Consider the following 15,722-nt stretch of genomic DNA (forward strand, 5'->3'; position numbering starts at 1 on the left):
CTGCATCCAAAGCAGCGTGGGCAGCAGGGCGAGGGAGGGGATTCTGCCCCTCTGCGCTGCTCTCCTGAGAATCCCCCTGCAGTACTGCCCTCAGCTCTGGGGCCCTCAACAGAAGATGGACATGGAGATGTCGAAGCGAGTCCAGAGGAGGGCCAGGATGATGATGAGAGGGCTGGAGCACCTCTCCTCTGAAGCCAGGCTGAGAGAGTTGGGGTTGTTGAGCCTGGGGAAGAGAAGGCTCCAGGGAGAACTTCTAGCAGCCTTCCAGTACCTATAGGGGCCTCCAAGAAAGTTGGAGAGGGGTTTTTGACAAGGCAGTGTAGCGACAGGACAAGGGGCAATGGATTTAAACAGAAAGAGGGGAGATTTCGATGAGATCTAGGGAAGAAATTCTTCACTGTGAGGGTGGTGAGGCACTGGAACAGGTTGCCCAGACAAACTGTGGCTGCCCCATTCCTGGAAGTGTTCAAGGCCAGGTTGGATGAGGCTTTGGGCAACCTGGTCTAGTGGCAGGTGTCCCTGCCCATGGCAGGTGGGTTGGAACTAGATGATCTTGAAGCTCCCTTCCAATCCAACTCGTTCTATGATTCTATGATTCAATTCCCATGCCATGTTTCGGCCTCCATCCCCTTCTCTACGCACCAGCTGCCACTCCCAAGACTTTGCAGTATTCTGCTGGAAAAAATGTTATCAGCTAAAGTGAAGCCTGTGATGTGCTGAGTGCACCAAGGCTGAAAAAAAAGCAGGAGGAAACTTCACAGAAACCCCATTTTTCTTAGAGAATTTATTTCCTTATATCTTAAGTTTTCTCAGTCTCTCTGGCCCAAATCTTGTTCCTGGTGATGCTGTTGACTTTCTTCCTAACCATAGAATCATAGAATAGTTTGAGTTGGAAGGGACCTTCAAGATCATCTGGTTCTAACCCCCCTGTCATGGGCAGGGACACTTGTCACTACATCAGGTTGCTCAAAGCCGCATCCAACCTGGCCTTGAACACTTCCAGGGATGGGGCAGCCACAGCTTCTCTGGGCAACCTGGTTCAGTGCCTCACCACCCTCATTGTAAAAAATCATGTTCTCCCTCTACTCCGTTTTTAATTTTTTTTTTTTCCCCCTCACTTACTTCTCCAAGCCCCCTTCTTCCTCTCTGGTTTTCTTAACACGACACTCAAATTTAATAACATTTGACTTCCAGTTGAATTCTTCAACTTAAAAAAATCAGAATGGTGTAAAAATCGAAACTGATGGGTTCCCCTTAGTCTGAAATCACCACAAAATATCATCTAGGAACATCTCTCCCAGCATCCATACCCGAGCTGTCAATTCTTCCAATGTCCTCCTGGATCTTGGAAGGTTTCGTCCTCTGTTAGAGACTCCACGTTAGTGGTCACTAACCACCAACATCAAATTAATTTCAAGAAAATTTCTATGCTGGTGATGGAGAAAAAAAATATTGGGGCACATGGAATAGGGTTGGACTAGACGACCGTTAAAAGTCCCATCCAACCCAAACCATTCTACGATTCTATGATTCTAATTTCGCCAAATCTGCAAGTGAAACTCAGTCAATTTCTGGCTCTCCTGCCCTCGGCGTCCCTCACCAGGTTGCGGAGTGCTCTTGGTGCCCAACTGCGTTTCTGACTGGCTGTGGCTGACAGGGGTGATGTCCTGGCAGCTCTGCATCGGTGAGTCCCTTCCTGCGGGGTCCGAGCCTGCCGGTTTCTCGATGTTCTTCATTTCCATCTCTTCATGGTGTATCCACAGATCTGGGGGTCTCAGGTCCTTCTGGCTGCCTTTCCTCTTACCAGCACTATGAGTTGCACGTTTCCTGAAGCAAAGAAAGATCAAAAATGTCACATGAGAACATTTTTTTCCCTTCTTAAGACCAAAAGAGTGATGTCCCCTCATTGGTGTCTTCCTAAGGAACCCCTCCAGTTGTGTCCTTGAAAGGACAGCAGTTAACTTGGTGTGGTCCTAGGCTTTCTGGACTTTGCTCCAGGGGATGGGCCTGAGGCTTAGCATGTTGGGCTCTTTTTTGCACCAGTTGATGTAGAAATTGGGGAAATACTCTCTTTATGGAACAGAAGTGGCCAGTTCCATCTTGTGAAGAGATTTTGATGTACAGGTATTATGACACGCTCTCATGTCAGTGGGCCACCTCTTCTGGGGAGGACACCGTGTCATGAGGGTATGGCACTGCTCCACTGCTCTTGGACTTTCACCTCCCCTTGACTACTCAGGCTATTTATAACAAAATACGCATGTTTTCCTATTCTAAAGAAAAGATCATAGAATCATGGAATGGGTTGGGTTGGAAGGGATCTTCAAGATCATCTAGTTCCAACCCCCTGCCATGGTCAGGGACACCTGCCACTACACCAGGTTGCTCAAAGCCTCATCTAAGGTCTTGAACACCTCAAGATACGCTCCTCAAATACGGGGCACAATATCTATTGTCTAATTTTAAATCTATCAGTTTAAATAACTCGAAAAAAAGAGGGTTTTTTTGGCTTCTTGTTAGGGTTTTTTTTTCTCAATAACCCAAACATACTCTCACCCCTGTTTTTTTCCTTTGTACATCTCCAAGTACATTTTGAAAAGCAACTAATATTGCCATCCCAAGTGGAAAAATAGAAATACTGGTGACATACAAAAACCTACAGGGAAATATTTTCAAATTCATGCGTGCTTTTAGGTAACAAAAAAAAAAGAAACCACCTTTTCCAGGGGCGCTGAGTGCTCTCAGCTCTTCATTACCCCCGTCATATGCTCACCCCAAAACACACCTGCGCACCTCCTGAAGGGAAGGCTCTTTCCCAAATCCAAGGAAAGCGATGCAAAACCTCTCACCAGCATCCCTAGGACTCGCATGGTATCAGTTACGTAGATGTGCTCAGAGAACCATCCTTCCTATCGCCGCAGGCGGTATTGTGGAAGGTGGCGTGGGGTTATTTGATTGGTCGGTAGCCCCAAAGTTCTTCAAGGGTCAACAGATTAATTTGAAAACATGATCTGGAAAGTTAGCAGTGAAGATGAAGGAGTTGTTCAGAGATTTTTGCCTATAGCCCACAAGAATTAAGAGCGTTGGCTTCTGGTCATAATTAACGTATGACCCACCTGAAGTTAACAACTCAAGTTGTTCTTCCCATCTCATTCAAAAAAAGACTGCAATTTTGGTTCTAACCAAGGAATTACTTTCTTCACTTTGGGATACAGCAGCTTTTTTTTTCCCAATGGACAATCATTCATTTCTCCGGGCTTGAGCCAGCCAAGAGAAATCTCAGCCCCGACGCAATTTTCACGCTCAACTCAAAAGAGGAGGTTGGAACGAATGTGCCATCCCAACCGTAACTACAAAACCGCTACAGCAATGGTATCGTTTAGAACTACACACGATGATCTGGCTGGGTTTGCATCGTGTTTTCTCGCCAATTATTGATGTTCTAACAGCCCGTTAGTAGCAAATTGAATCAGAGCCAGGAGCGCCGACAAGAAGGTCATCAATAACAAAGGAAAAGAAATCCTCCCCCGGAATGGTTTGTCTGCACGTTGCAGAAGTTGAGGTTCGTCTTCTGAAAAATGCAGGGGGAGGGAGGAACTTTGCTGCACCAGACAAGGACATTAGATCTACAGAAGATAGTCGGAAAAGCATCAACATCAGCTTCAAATCTCGGCTACGGAAAGTGATGCTTTGGAAGTTCACGTTGAGATTTACAGTAGGATTCAAATTGAATCCATTACCCATTTTATAACTGGAGGAGGGACTGGGAAAACAAAAGAGTTTGGAATTGAAAAATTCATCTCCGATGGCAGCGTTCCTGTTGCTGTTCAATTATTTTACACCATGAAACGCATGCAGCTTGCATATAATAATGATTTATTTTTTTTTCCTAAGGATGGATTTAAAAATAGAGTTCAGCTCTGCCCTTAAAATATATATTATGGTTGTATAATCTTGAATAATGGTAGCAGTTGCCTTCATTTTACAGTTACATCGCCCCAGAGAAAACACTTAAGGTTCTAACAACTCAGCCCAGTTTATTTTTTCAACAACAATTGAAGATGTCTCTATCTGGAAGAGCTCAGAAACCATCTGTTTTCCTGGGCAAAGCAAGTTTTTTACTTGTAAAAAAAACACCATGGGTAACCACCCAGTCCTGAGCCAATCAGATGTTTTTTCTCATGGAATCATAGAACAGTTTGGGTTGGAAGGAACCTCAAAGATCATCTAGTTCCAACCCCGCTGCTATGGACAGGGACAGCTGCCACCAGATCAGGTTGCTCAAAGCCCCATCCAACCTGGCCTTGAACGCTTCCAGGGATGGGGCAGCCACAACTTCTCTGGGCAGCACAGTCCAGTGCCTCATCACCCTCAGAGGGAAGAGTTCTTCCTTAGATCTAATCTAAATGTACCCTCTAAAATAAAATAAAATGAGAATAATACAAAACAATTCTTTTTACAGAAGATCTCCCCCAGTGCTTACAGATAAGAAATTATTTCATTTTCTCCTCTTTATAACCTGCCAGCCATCCTGAAAAGCCGAAACCGGTACCTGCCTCTCCTATCATCTGGTTTCATGGTCCTCTCCTCCGTGCTAAGATCAAGCCTCATGGCACCGTGCAAGAGATGGGGCACAGGCCACAGCTAACGAGCTACCCCAGCATGGAGGACATGCAGAAAACCAGGAGCATCTCCAGGGAACACAGCAGTGAAATACGGAGGCTCGTTAGTTGTTGCCAACTCATTTGTTTGAGTTGATTACTCAGTTTGAGTTAGTTTGAGTTTGATTACGCTTTGGTTAATGCCTCCCTTAGCTTTCCCAAATGTATACTGACACATCCCTACATCCCAAATGTATACTGACACTTATATAGGAGAGTTGGGGTTGGTCAGCCTGGAGAAGAGAAGGCTCCGGGAAGACCTTCTAGCAGCCTTCCAGTACCTGGTCCTCTAGGTACCAGGTACTGGAAGGCTGCTAGAAGGCAACCTCTGGGCAACTTGGTCCTCCAGGAGAGGTTGCCCAGAAAAGTTGTGGCTGCCCCATCCCTGGAAGTGTTCAAGGCCAGGTTGGATGAAGCTTTGGGCAACCTGATCTAGTGGCCGGTGTCTCTGCCCATGGCAGGGGGGTTGGAACTGGATGATCTTGAAGGCCCCTTCCAACCCAAACCATTCCATCATTCTATGACTTAAACTAGTCTCAGTTTATTTTTTGCAGCTTCTTTCTACACCTCTCCCCCACCCAAGATACTAACTGGTTGGGTGCTTGTTCAAGACCATGCTTCATTTTTAACAGCTTAAATACTCATTACTGACCTATCAAGCTTGGACAACAGTCCACTGCCACCTTTTCTCCTGGTAACCTCATGTTACCAGTCCATAGGCTAATTGTTTTGACATGTTACAAATTTTTGTTACACCTTGAAGCCTTCAAAAAATTCGTGGAAGAAGCAGGTTCTGCAGTTCAGGCGTAAGTTGTACAAAATGATATTTTTCTCGTATTTTAAGATTCAACTGGGCTTCATCTTCTCTAAGCTCAAGCTCTGAACTGACCTGCCTGGACCAGGAGTGCACTGATGGACGGAGCTGATGGGTGGCCCCATCGTTCATCCTCCATAGCACCACGTCGGCAGCCGCTGCCAGTGCAGGAGGATCCGAATCTCAATTTCTGCAGGAGCTGTACGTTCCCCTTCTGCACAACTGGGTAAGTTACTACGCCTGAATCTTCACTCACGTTTTTCAACCCTATCTTTTACCACTTTGTTCAGTCAAGATTTAATTAACTTAAAAAATATGACTTTCCTCCACCACAGGCTTCCAGGAGATTATTCCATCACCTGCAAGTCTTTGCACCGGGGAAGGGCACGGGCGTTATCCAGAGAGACTTGACCTTCACCCTTACTGCAGTCCTTTTGTTCAGTTGTTGGTCGGTCGTTTGAAACTAAGAACCAGCTGCCAATAAAAGGCTGAATCTAAAATCTTTCTGTCACAGTATGCATCTCAAGGCGGGTCAGAAACAAAGCGATTCCCACCACCAACCTCTGTTTTGAGGAAATTCAGGATTTTTCCTGTTTTGCTAAATGTAAGGTCCATTGTTTCATTTTTATGGCCCTATTTTTTCCCCACTTTCAGTGCAGAAATGGTTCGTTGGAGGCAACTTGGGTGAGATTCACCTGCCCATAGTATAGACATTTAGAACGTAAAGAGCAAATCCAAATGTATGGACATTTACAACTTACAGAGCGAATCCAAATCCGCCAGCTTCATAGTTTTAAATCAATGGGCAGCCAATAAGCACCTTCAAACAAGTCTTCCAATGTCTTACGATAAGAGGAACAACTCTTTCAACGGTCCTCCCCAAGAGGCTATAGAGGAGGTCAACGGTTGATAACTCAAACTTGGACATTTAATTTTTGTCACCTAATTCTAGACAGATGAACCTCTCCCTTTGTTTCGTTCTCTTGTAATTCCTTTTTCCCTGTTAAAAACTCCAGAGAGCTTTAGCCTGGATTCACCAAACTCTGACCCAACGGAAGAATTTCCATTGCCTTCAGATGATGGCCTGATTTTCAGCTGCTCAGACTCACAATAGAAGCAGATTATCAAATCAGTCCATCATTCAACCACCCCAGCGCTTCTAAAAGCAAGCGTAGGTCCTGACTTTCCCACCTAAATAATAATACCATGAATTAATAGTAAAGCAGTAGTGTATTAATTTTCAATGCATTAAATGCATCGAACCCAGCTCTGTTTCAAACCCATTGACTCCACTTCTAATTTCTCATCAAAACTGAGAAAAAGCTTTGTGCTTTACACTGCTGCCCTTTTAGAGCCTTTCAGAGGAATCCTAAAGACTTTTTCCCCGTAATTTTCTACAGATTGATTTTTTTTTTTTAATCGCATATATGAGAATTCTTCAGAGAAACAGTTCCCGGATGCTTTTTACTGGAAGACTTTTGGAGACAGACTGTCTGGAGAGGATAACGTCCTCCCAAAGGTTAGCAAGTGAGAAGGATTGTCTGTGTTTCTCAGCATTTTTTTCCTTTAAATCAATGGAATTCTTTCCTGTGTCTGATTTATACTTGGCAACATAAACAACAGAGAGCTCTGCGTGGCAGACTTCTTTTTCAAGGCTTAACACATCAGGGGTACTTAATTCTCCATGGTTTACGCTGCAGCATGGGAGACAGGGGATGTTCTCCACTCACCAGCGATGAGCGAAATCTCTGAAAACAAAAGATCAAGCCCCAGAATGCAATTCAGTCCCAGAACCCATGTCTCCACAGTATGGAAGTTATTGCTCATATCTATTTTTTTGACAATAGCCCTGAGGAAAAGGACTTGGGAGTGCTGGTTGATGAGAAGCTCACCATGAGCCGGCAATGTGTACTGGCAGCCCAGAAAGCCACCCGTGTCCTGGGCTGCATCCAAAGCAGCGTGGGCAGCAGGGCGAGGGAGGGGATTCTGCCCCTCTGCTCTGCTCTCATGAGACCCCCTCTGCAGTGCTGCATTCAGCTCTGGGGCCCCCAACACAAGAAGGACATGGAGCTGTAGGAGTGGGTCCAGAGGAGGCCGCGAAGATGATGAGAGGGCTGGAACACCTCTGCTATGGAGATAGGCTGAGAGAGTTGGGGCTGTTCAGCCTGGAGAAGAGAAGGCTCTGGGGAGACCTTCTAGCAGCTTTCCAGTACCTAAAGGGGCTACAAGTAAGCTGGAGAGGGACGTTTGACAAGGGCATGTAGTGACAGGACAAGGGGCAATGGCTTTATACTGAAAGAGGGGAGGTTTCTCTGAGAACTAGGGAAGAACTTCTTCACTCTGAGAGTGGTGAAGCACTGGGACATGTTGCCCAGAGAAGCTGTGGCTGCCCCATCCCTGGAAGTGTTCAAGGCCAGGTTGGATGAGGCTTTGAGCAACCTGGTGTAGTGACAGGTGTCCCTGGCCATGACAGGGGGGTTGGAACTAGATGGACTTGAAGCTCCCTTTCGACCCAAAGCATCCTATGATTTTATGATTTTGAACCTGAGCATCGCCGCTTTTTCCTTCCATCCCGGGATTTCAGAACGTACTTTCTCTGTTGTGCCGAGGAGCGCCGGGTGCAGATGACGGCCACCACCACCACCACCACCACAGTAATGACGCCGACGGTGACAACGATGATGACAAGGAGGTTGCTGTTCTTCTGGGGCGTGACGCTGCCATGGGGAGGGTGCATCTGCCCTATGGGGGGTTCTGAAAGAAGATAGACAATGAGAGGATGGTTAGAGTTGGATTTGCTCCTCTCTCTCTTTAGGAGTCACCCATAAAATAAAACACATATTCATGTCTGGTGGCACAAATTCCTCCAAAAATGCTGACAGAGGGTGCAGATGGGTGTCATAAAGAGCTGAAATTTCAGTGGCACAAGCAAACGAGAAAATATTTAAGCAGTAACGACTTTGCGCTTTCTGGGTGTTAATAACCTGAGGTTGAGAGTCAATAACTCTCGGCTCGTTTTTGCTATTATCAGCTGAAAAATGGAAACACAAGGACTATGGATTTTTGTCTTTATGGCCTGTAGAGTCTTTCTCGGTATTTTATCAACTGACCTGAACGTCCAATTCATTTCTCAGTACTGCATTCACTCCCCAGTCTCCCATCACATTCTATTTCCTTTATTTTTACTCTGAGCAGAGCTCCATGTAACACTCGAGAAGGTTTGGGGCTCAACCTTCTGAAGTGATGACCTTCCTGAAGTTTCAATGCAGCAACATGACTAGGACTGAAAATGACATCATTTCTGGTGCAGGGTCCTGGTCAAACTGGCCTCAAGTACTGGTCCCTTGTTTTTGTCAATTTTTTTCCCAATTTTTACCATGAGGGTGGTGAGGCACTGGACTGGGTTGCCCAGAGGAGCTGTGGCTGCCCCATCCCTCGAAGTGTTCAAGGCCAGGTTGGATAGCAGTGCAAAAGATCCTTTCTTAACTTAATTATTTCAATATTTTGCCCTTTGCTATTTAAATAATTTGCTCTTTTCTCATAGCTTTTTTTTTAGGCAACTGAGTAAGACCAGGGGCAGTGAGTGCCATCCTTTTGGTATTACAACGGTGTAGTACAGAAACGCCAAAGATTTGAGGGTTTGGTTTCTTTTTCGTCTCCATGATGAGTTGAAGGAACATACAACACAAAATACAGCCGCTATCTAGAAAATCAAGAAGTTTTAGAACCATAGAATCATAGAATGGTTAGAGTTGGAAGCGACCTTAAAGATCATCTAGTTCCAATCCCCCTGCCATGGGCAGAGAAATCCTCCACTACACCAGGTTGCCCAAAGCCTCATCCAACGTGGCCTTGAACACTTCCGGGGATGGGGCAGCCACAACTTCTCTGTGAAACCTGGTCCAGTGCCTCACAACTCTCAATGTAAAAAATTTCTTCCTTAGATCAAATCTAAATCTGCCCTCTTTCAGTTTAAAGCCATTGCCCCGTGTCCTATCACTACACGCCCTTCTCAAAAGCCCCTCTCCAGCTTTCCTGTAGGCCCCCTTTAGGCACTGGAAGGCTGCTATAAGATCACCCTGGAGCCTTCTCTTCTCCAGGCTGAACAGCCCCAACTTTCTCAGCCTGTCAAGGTTTTTCCCTTCCTCTCCTTTATTCTCAGGCCCTGGAAGCTCTTTTTACTTTTTAAAAGTCAGTTTTCCTATAATTATGGTCAGTTTTCCTATAATTATGACAGACTACTACGAAGACCAGGAGGAAAGGCTAAACCACAGAAAAATGGCACGTTGGCTGCAGAAAAAGCAACAAAATTTTCCAGAGAAAGCTTAAATTGAACTAGAGTAACGTAAAATACATTTTACTATTCTTTTTAAGCTTTTATATTTTTTTAGAGGTGTTCCCATGGCCTGAGACACAGCGAAAGCATCTCTGGCAATGGGATGATCATCACCAGCGACATGTCTTGGGGAGTACTACGTCAGCTGGAAATCTGATTGGTAGTTTGGGGAGCAGATTTAAGAAACCCAAACTAGAATATATGGTGTCCTGACCCTATTTTTTTTTTTTAAATTTCTGGTTAAAACTACTGCCTCTAGCAGGTATTTTGCACAAAGGATGGGATTCTCAACAGCTGAGAGACCTCTTCCCTACAAAACAGCGAGCATGGGAATGGTGGGCACATTGGGTGGCCTCCAAACCACGAGAGAGAAGAACAAGAGAGCAATAAAGAGATGAAAAGTAGGAGGCTATCACCAAAACTGGACTTATTTATGGAGCACAGTTGGATGAAGCCTGTATTTACCGTTCAAACTGCTCCTGTCAATCAGGTTGGTGTCCACCGGCCAGTAGGAACCATCCCCGTGACGACCTGTTGGCAGAAAAAGGCATCAGATAACGGCGTTGATAGGGTAACCAACAAAGTCAAGTTCGTCACTTGAGACGGGCAGGTTCTCCACCTGCCAGGTTGCCTTCCACCACTATTAAGCAAGCTCGCTTCAATTTATTTTCTTCCTTGTGGAAACACAACTCCACAACTGCTTGGTTTGTCAAAAAAAACCAACCAACCATCGCCATTTTTCTAAGCCTGAAGTAAAAAAAACAAACCAAACCAAAACAAAACAGAAAGAAAAAAGAAGGAATATGACAATTATTATTCCAAAAATGTTGAGGTGTTCAAAAATTTGAGGTGTTCATCTTTTCCTTGGCTTTATTTTTTTTTATTTATCAGCTTTGGGCAACAAAGCCATGATGGTATGTCCATGTTCTTGTCAAGACTAGCAGCTCTGCTGCCTCATGTCCAAGAGATGGAGGATCGCTAAGGTTGGTAAAGACCTACCAAGCTCCTCTTAGTCTATACTGGGATGAGATTGAGCAGCCAAAGTCCACACTAGAAGTGGTTTGGGGTAAAAGCCACTCTTTTGGCAAAGACCAATCTTATGCCAACAGCCTCCTCTTGGTATGGGCATACTGCACCATAGCCAAGCCCAAAATGTGGTCATCTAATTCCTTCAAAGCTAATTATTTTTTCATTTAAGTGAAATTGGAGGCACAGTCTCAGCTGATGCCAGTAGTGCTCTGCTGGGACAGTGGTCCAGGGAAAAGACATCTTCCTCCAAGACAGGCAGAGGCTACTGGAGCACCAGTTCAACATCAACTCTGTAAGAGCCCCTGGGCACTATCTTTTTTGGCTTTTGCCATCCCTTAGGTCAGACAAATAGTACCTGAGGGTGGGTTTTGGTGGGTGATAGAATTGTGTAAAAAATTCTGAAAATTTAGTGCAGGGCAGGGAATTACCAAGGATTATTCCAGATTAACTTCTACATCAAACAACCGCCACCTCCATCAGATCTCTTGGCAGATGAAGCAACCAAAGCCTTTTTCTCACTTTCTTGAGTTGTTTGTTGCTGCTGCTCACTGTTAAACAACTGCTGCGTTCCTCTCCCAAACTACTTGTTTTTCTGTGGACTGCAAAGAAATTCACGTGCGTAACTCTGCCTACCAATTTGGAACGTGTTTTGTGATGAATGGCTCTAAACAAATGGAAGCTGATTATCATCAGAAGAGCCTTCAAGGTAATCAGCTTTTCAATCAGCATAATTGCACAGCTACAACAACTTGATCCCGAGAAAGCGACGTTGCCAAATGTTTAGCGGTAAAAAAAGGCAAAATAAAGATAAACGTAAGGTATATTGTAATTCTGTTTATCAAGATGACACTCTAAAGTAGTCCTAGTCATAGTACCCTACTCCAGCGTGTAAATACGTTGTGACCCCAGGGTTATGTTATGCTTAGGAAACTGAGTATCTCCATGGGAGACTGTTAAATGTTACTGTTTTTTAGACTTCACCCACACAGAAGCATCTTAGCGGGAGAGGAATACATCAAATAAATGAATCAAGATATTGGAGACTTCAAAAAATTAACCCTACATGCCCGACTCTGAAGTTTAGTACTTTTTAGTACGTAAGAGGACTTCTCAAGGCATTACACATGACATTTTCATTGGCCAAATATTTGAGGAAACAGCTGCCTGTTTCATTTCTGGCTCTAATAACATGACTGGGACCATATTTCAACCACGCTGTTTGTCAGGGATAGCCAAGACTGGATTTATGGTAATTTATAGAATCACAGAACAGTTTGGGTTGGAAGGGATCTTCAAGATCATCTAGTTCCAACCCCTCTGCCATGGCACAGGGATACTTGGTATTAGATCACTTTGCTCAAAGCCTCATCCAGCCTGGCCTTGAACACTTCCAGGGATGGGGCAGCCACAATTTCTCAGGGCAACCTGGTCCAGTGCTTCACCACCCTCATTGTAACATATTTTTAACCCAAATCTCCTCTCTTTCAGTTTAAAGTCATAGCCCCTTGTCCTATCACAGCGCGCCCTTGTCCAGAGTCGCTCTCCAGCTTTCTTGTAGCTTCTTTAGGTACTGGAAGGCTGGTAGAAGGTCTCCCTGGAGCCTTCTCTTCTCTAGGCTCAACAACCCCAACTCTCTCAGCCTGCCTTCATAGCAGAGGTGCTCCAGCCCTTGGATCATCTTCTTGGCCTCCTCTGGACCTGCTCCAACAGCTCCATGTCCTTCTTGTGTTGGGCACCAGATGTGGTACCCGGTACAAAATAAATCCTAGTGAAGAAATATGCTCTGGGTAACCTCCAGGTGAAAGTAAAACCTATGAAAGGGCCAAGAGTTGACTTTGATCTTCTAGATAACGCATCTCTCATCTTCCCTAGGAGCTATCTATTGCATGTAGAGCAGCGTAAGGTGCTAGCCACGTCAAGACAAGGATTTCAGGTTTACACCTCACTTTGCCTTTCAAACTAGCGGGAAGCAAGAGTTCAAATTGAAATCAACCTCCCAATATCAGGTCTGAGCTTTCCAAACGCCGCTGCGACTGTTTCCTTGGGCAGATTCTTTGGGCATAAATGTACAAAGCTCTAGTTGTGATGGAAAGACAGATGTAGGAATAAATAGGTCTGAAGTAAAAAAAAGGGAAATAATATCCTAGCAACGGACTTCACAAGCGTTCAAAAGGAGACGGGAGCAGAGGAACTGTGACTAATCAGACATATATTCGTAATCAGACGCATATTCCTATTTGGAAAACGTAATGATAATGCCTTGAAAAGTTGCCGAAACTTTGCTATTATTAAACACAAGTTGCTGGTTTGAGAGAAAAGATGATTTATGATTTCTCACTCTGAGGCTTCTCAACTTTCATCTAAAACCCACGAAAGGGTGCAAGAGGAGCCTGGAAATTATGCCGAGCTTAATTATATTTAATTTGAATTATTCAGAAGTGCAGCAGAGAGACGAAAAATTTATTTCATACAAAGAAGCTTGACATTTTAATTGGTCCTTCAGTAAAAAGAGACAAAACAATTTCCTCTCCTGAAAATTTACATCTTCCCCATCAAAGCAGCAGCCTCAGCTGAGCAGAACTTCATTAACGAGATTAATTATCACGCCAGCCTCTGCCTCATCAGGTGTACGGGGCCAGGTGAAATGCGCGGTCCCATCCCTGGGCAGAAAAGGTGACGGATGGAGGACACCTTACCTTGGTCATTAGCCATTTTGTCCGGGTGCTCGACTGCAAGAAAGAGACAACGTCATTAGAAGCTGACAGCTCGTCGTGGGCAAGTTGCCGCGTCGCGTCCACTATCACAGACAGGAGGAGTTTTGAACATTCCCTTTTTCAGAGAGATCCCAGAGAACCCAGAGGACAAACGTAGAATCATAGAACTGTCTTTCGGATGGGACCCATGAGGATCATCGAGTCCAACTCCCTGCTCCTCGTAGAACCATCTAAAACTAAACCACACGTCGGAACGCTCCTTGATTTCTGAACACAGGTTGAAACATGTCTTACATTCGATATTTTTGCCAAGATCTTAATAATTAGGAAACATTTACCGCAGCGTTTTTTCATTCTCTTGTTCTTTTCCAATATGATTAGGGAAGTTTAATTAAGCAGAGAGGGAAAAGAGAGAGAGAGATACTGCTGCTTTGAGTAATTACAGTCAAATCACCTACAAGTTGAAAGCTCAGCCTGACTTATATTATCATTGTTTTGGCTTTTTACAAAGGAGTTTAAATCTATTTCCATGTTTTTTGCATAATCACCATAAAAGCTAGCATGATCTCAAGTGCACCAGACAAGATTTCAAAATTCAACAGATATATTAAAAGCTTTGCTGCACAGCTACAACTTCTGACTATTTACGATACAGTTGAGGGAATTAAACTTTCCTCAGATTCCTCAGTAGCTACCAGTCCTCTGCTTAATAAATGATGCAAGAATCTTAAGTAGAGGAAATTGGGAGGGGAAAAAAAGAAGTGATTCAGCACATGAATCTGGAAATCAAATAACCGCTGCCTGCAGGTACAGAACGTGCTGCTCCTCCGACTGCTAAAACCGCTCCGAAACCTCCTCTAGATCGTGGCATCGCGCTAGGAACAAATGGAAGAACTGACCCAGCAGTAATTTACATTTACAGACACATCTATGAGCTCAGTGTCCCCCAAATCTTCAGTTAATTTGATTTTTCCTCCTTTCTCAGGCTTTTTCACCTCCATCTCAGCGCTGATGCCACTTAGACGCTGCCTTGGCTGGCACCGCTCGACGTTTTCTGCCTTCTCCAGGTGACGGAGGAGGCAAAAGCCCCAACACCTCCATGAAATGCTGTAATCCCAGGTGAGTAATACCTGATTTTGGCAGAGGTTGACGTTTGGTGCCAGTTATGAACCGGGATGCGGTGCTGAACCACGCCAAAGTAGCATTAGAGGGCACTGCGGTGCTAGAAATGCTGCCCCACACCATCCGCGCCAAAAAGAAGGGTCAAAGAGGTGGGGGACAAGGGCAAATTTTTCACTTTCTACGTATCGATGTCACGGTTCGTGCGATCCCGACACGTGCTCTTGGATTTTCTTGTAATTAGAGGAGCTCAGCACTCATGGAAGGTCTGTTCGTAAATGCTGGCTGGAATCCAGAACAGGTACGGTTGAGCAGAAGACAGCGTAAGCACACTTAATTAAGTGCAGTTCTGAGATTTGCCTATTTCTATAGCGAATTAAAAAAAAAAAATCAAGTTATTTTATGACAAGTTATTTAAAAGATTGAGGAAACCCTCCTTCCTGTCCGTCTGTCATCGGTTCATTCACTCTTTAGTTGCCACGTTTCAATGGGCGGTTGCAAATAAATTTCATGCTATTTATTTACTTCTGTCACTTCCTAAATTCCTGCAAATTTAGGTGCCATGAAAGTAACATAACATCGAGAGCTGGAATTGAACTTCAGGGCCAATCTGTGAAAATACACTGCAAAAAGCTGCAAAATACACATAGCATTTGGGCACTCTCTGCTTCTCTTCCATATAAACACATGTATGTCTACAGAATATTTACTGAAGTCATCCAGACTCAGTAAAGAAGAATCTCAGTAATTAATTCTGGCCCAAATTATATCACCAAAAAAAAAAAAAAAAAAAAAAAAAGGTGGGACGTTCAATCCCATTTTATCCTTCTATTCCAGGCCCCTAAGAAGGTGTGGATCAGGTTCTTCATGCTTCAAGTGATAAATTTAACCAGCCAGAGCATAAAAACCCAAGCGGATCCTCAACTGACGGAAACTGTCGTCGACTGATTGAAGTTCACAGTGGAACGACAATTTACATAAGCAAAGGATTTGCCCGTTTGCCTGTAGATTATCCTTAGTGGAGCTGAGGGGGAAGAATATAAACTCAT

General features: G+C 44.4%; 1 protein-coding gene across 2 annotated transcripts in view; it reads right to left on the reverse strand.

Annotated features, from left to right (window-relative positions):
• The window catches only part of DCC (DCC netrin 1 receptor), a 561,273-nt gene that overhangs the window by 30,466 nt on the left and 515,085 nt on the right, over positions 1-15,722 (reverse strand). For both annotated transcript variants that reach the window (XM_086628967.1, XM_086628964.1), the window contains exons 21-24: positions 13,537-13,569; positions 10,277-10,342; positions 8,067-8,229; positions 1,601-1,827 (exon numbers count right to left, since the gene is read on the reverse strand). In XM_086628967.1, the coding sequence (XP_086485093.1) occupies positions 1,601-1,827; positions 8,067-8,229; positions 10,277-10,342; positions 13,537-13,569 (489 nt within the window). The remainder of the gene's footprint in view (positions 1-1,600; positions 1,828-8,066; positions 8,230-10,276; positions 10,343-13,536; positions 13,570-15,722) is intronic.

This window comes from Tauraco erythrolophus, chromosome Z (assembly GCF_009769465.1).
Source record: "Tauraco erythrolophus isolate bTauEry1 chromosome Z, bTauEry1.pri, whole genome shotgun sequence".
NCBI classification, from domain to species: domain Eukaryota; kingdom Metazoa; phylum Chordata; class Aves; order Musophagiformes; family Musophagidae; genus Tauraco; species Tauraco erythrolophus.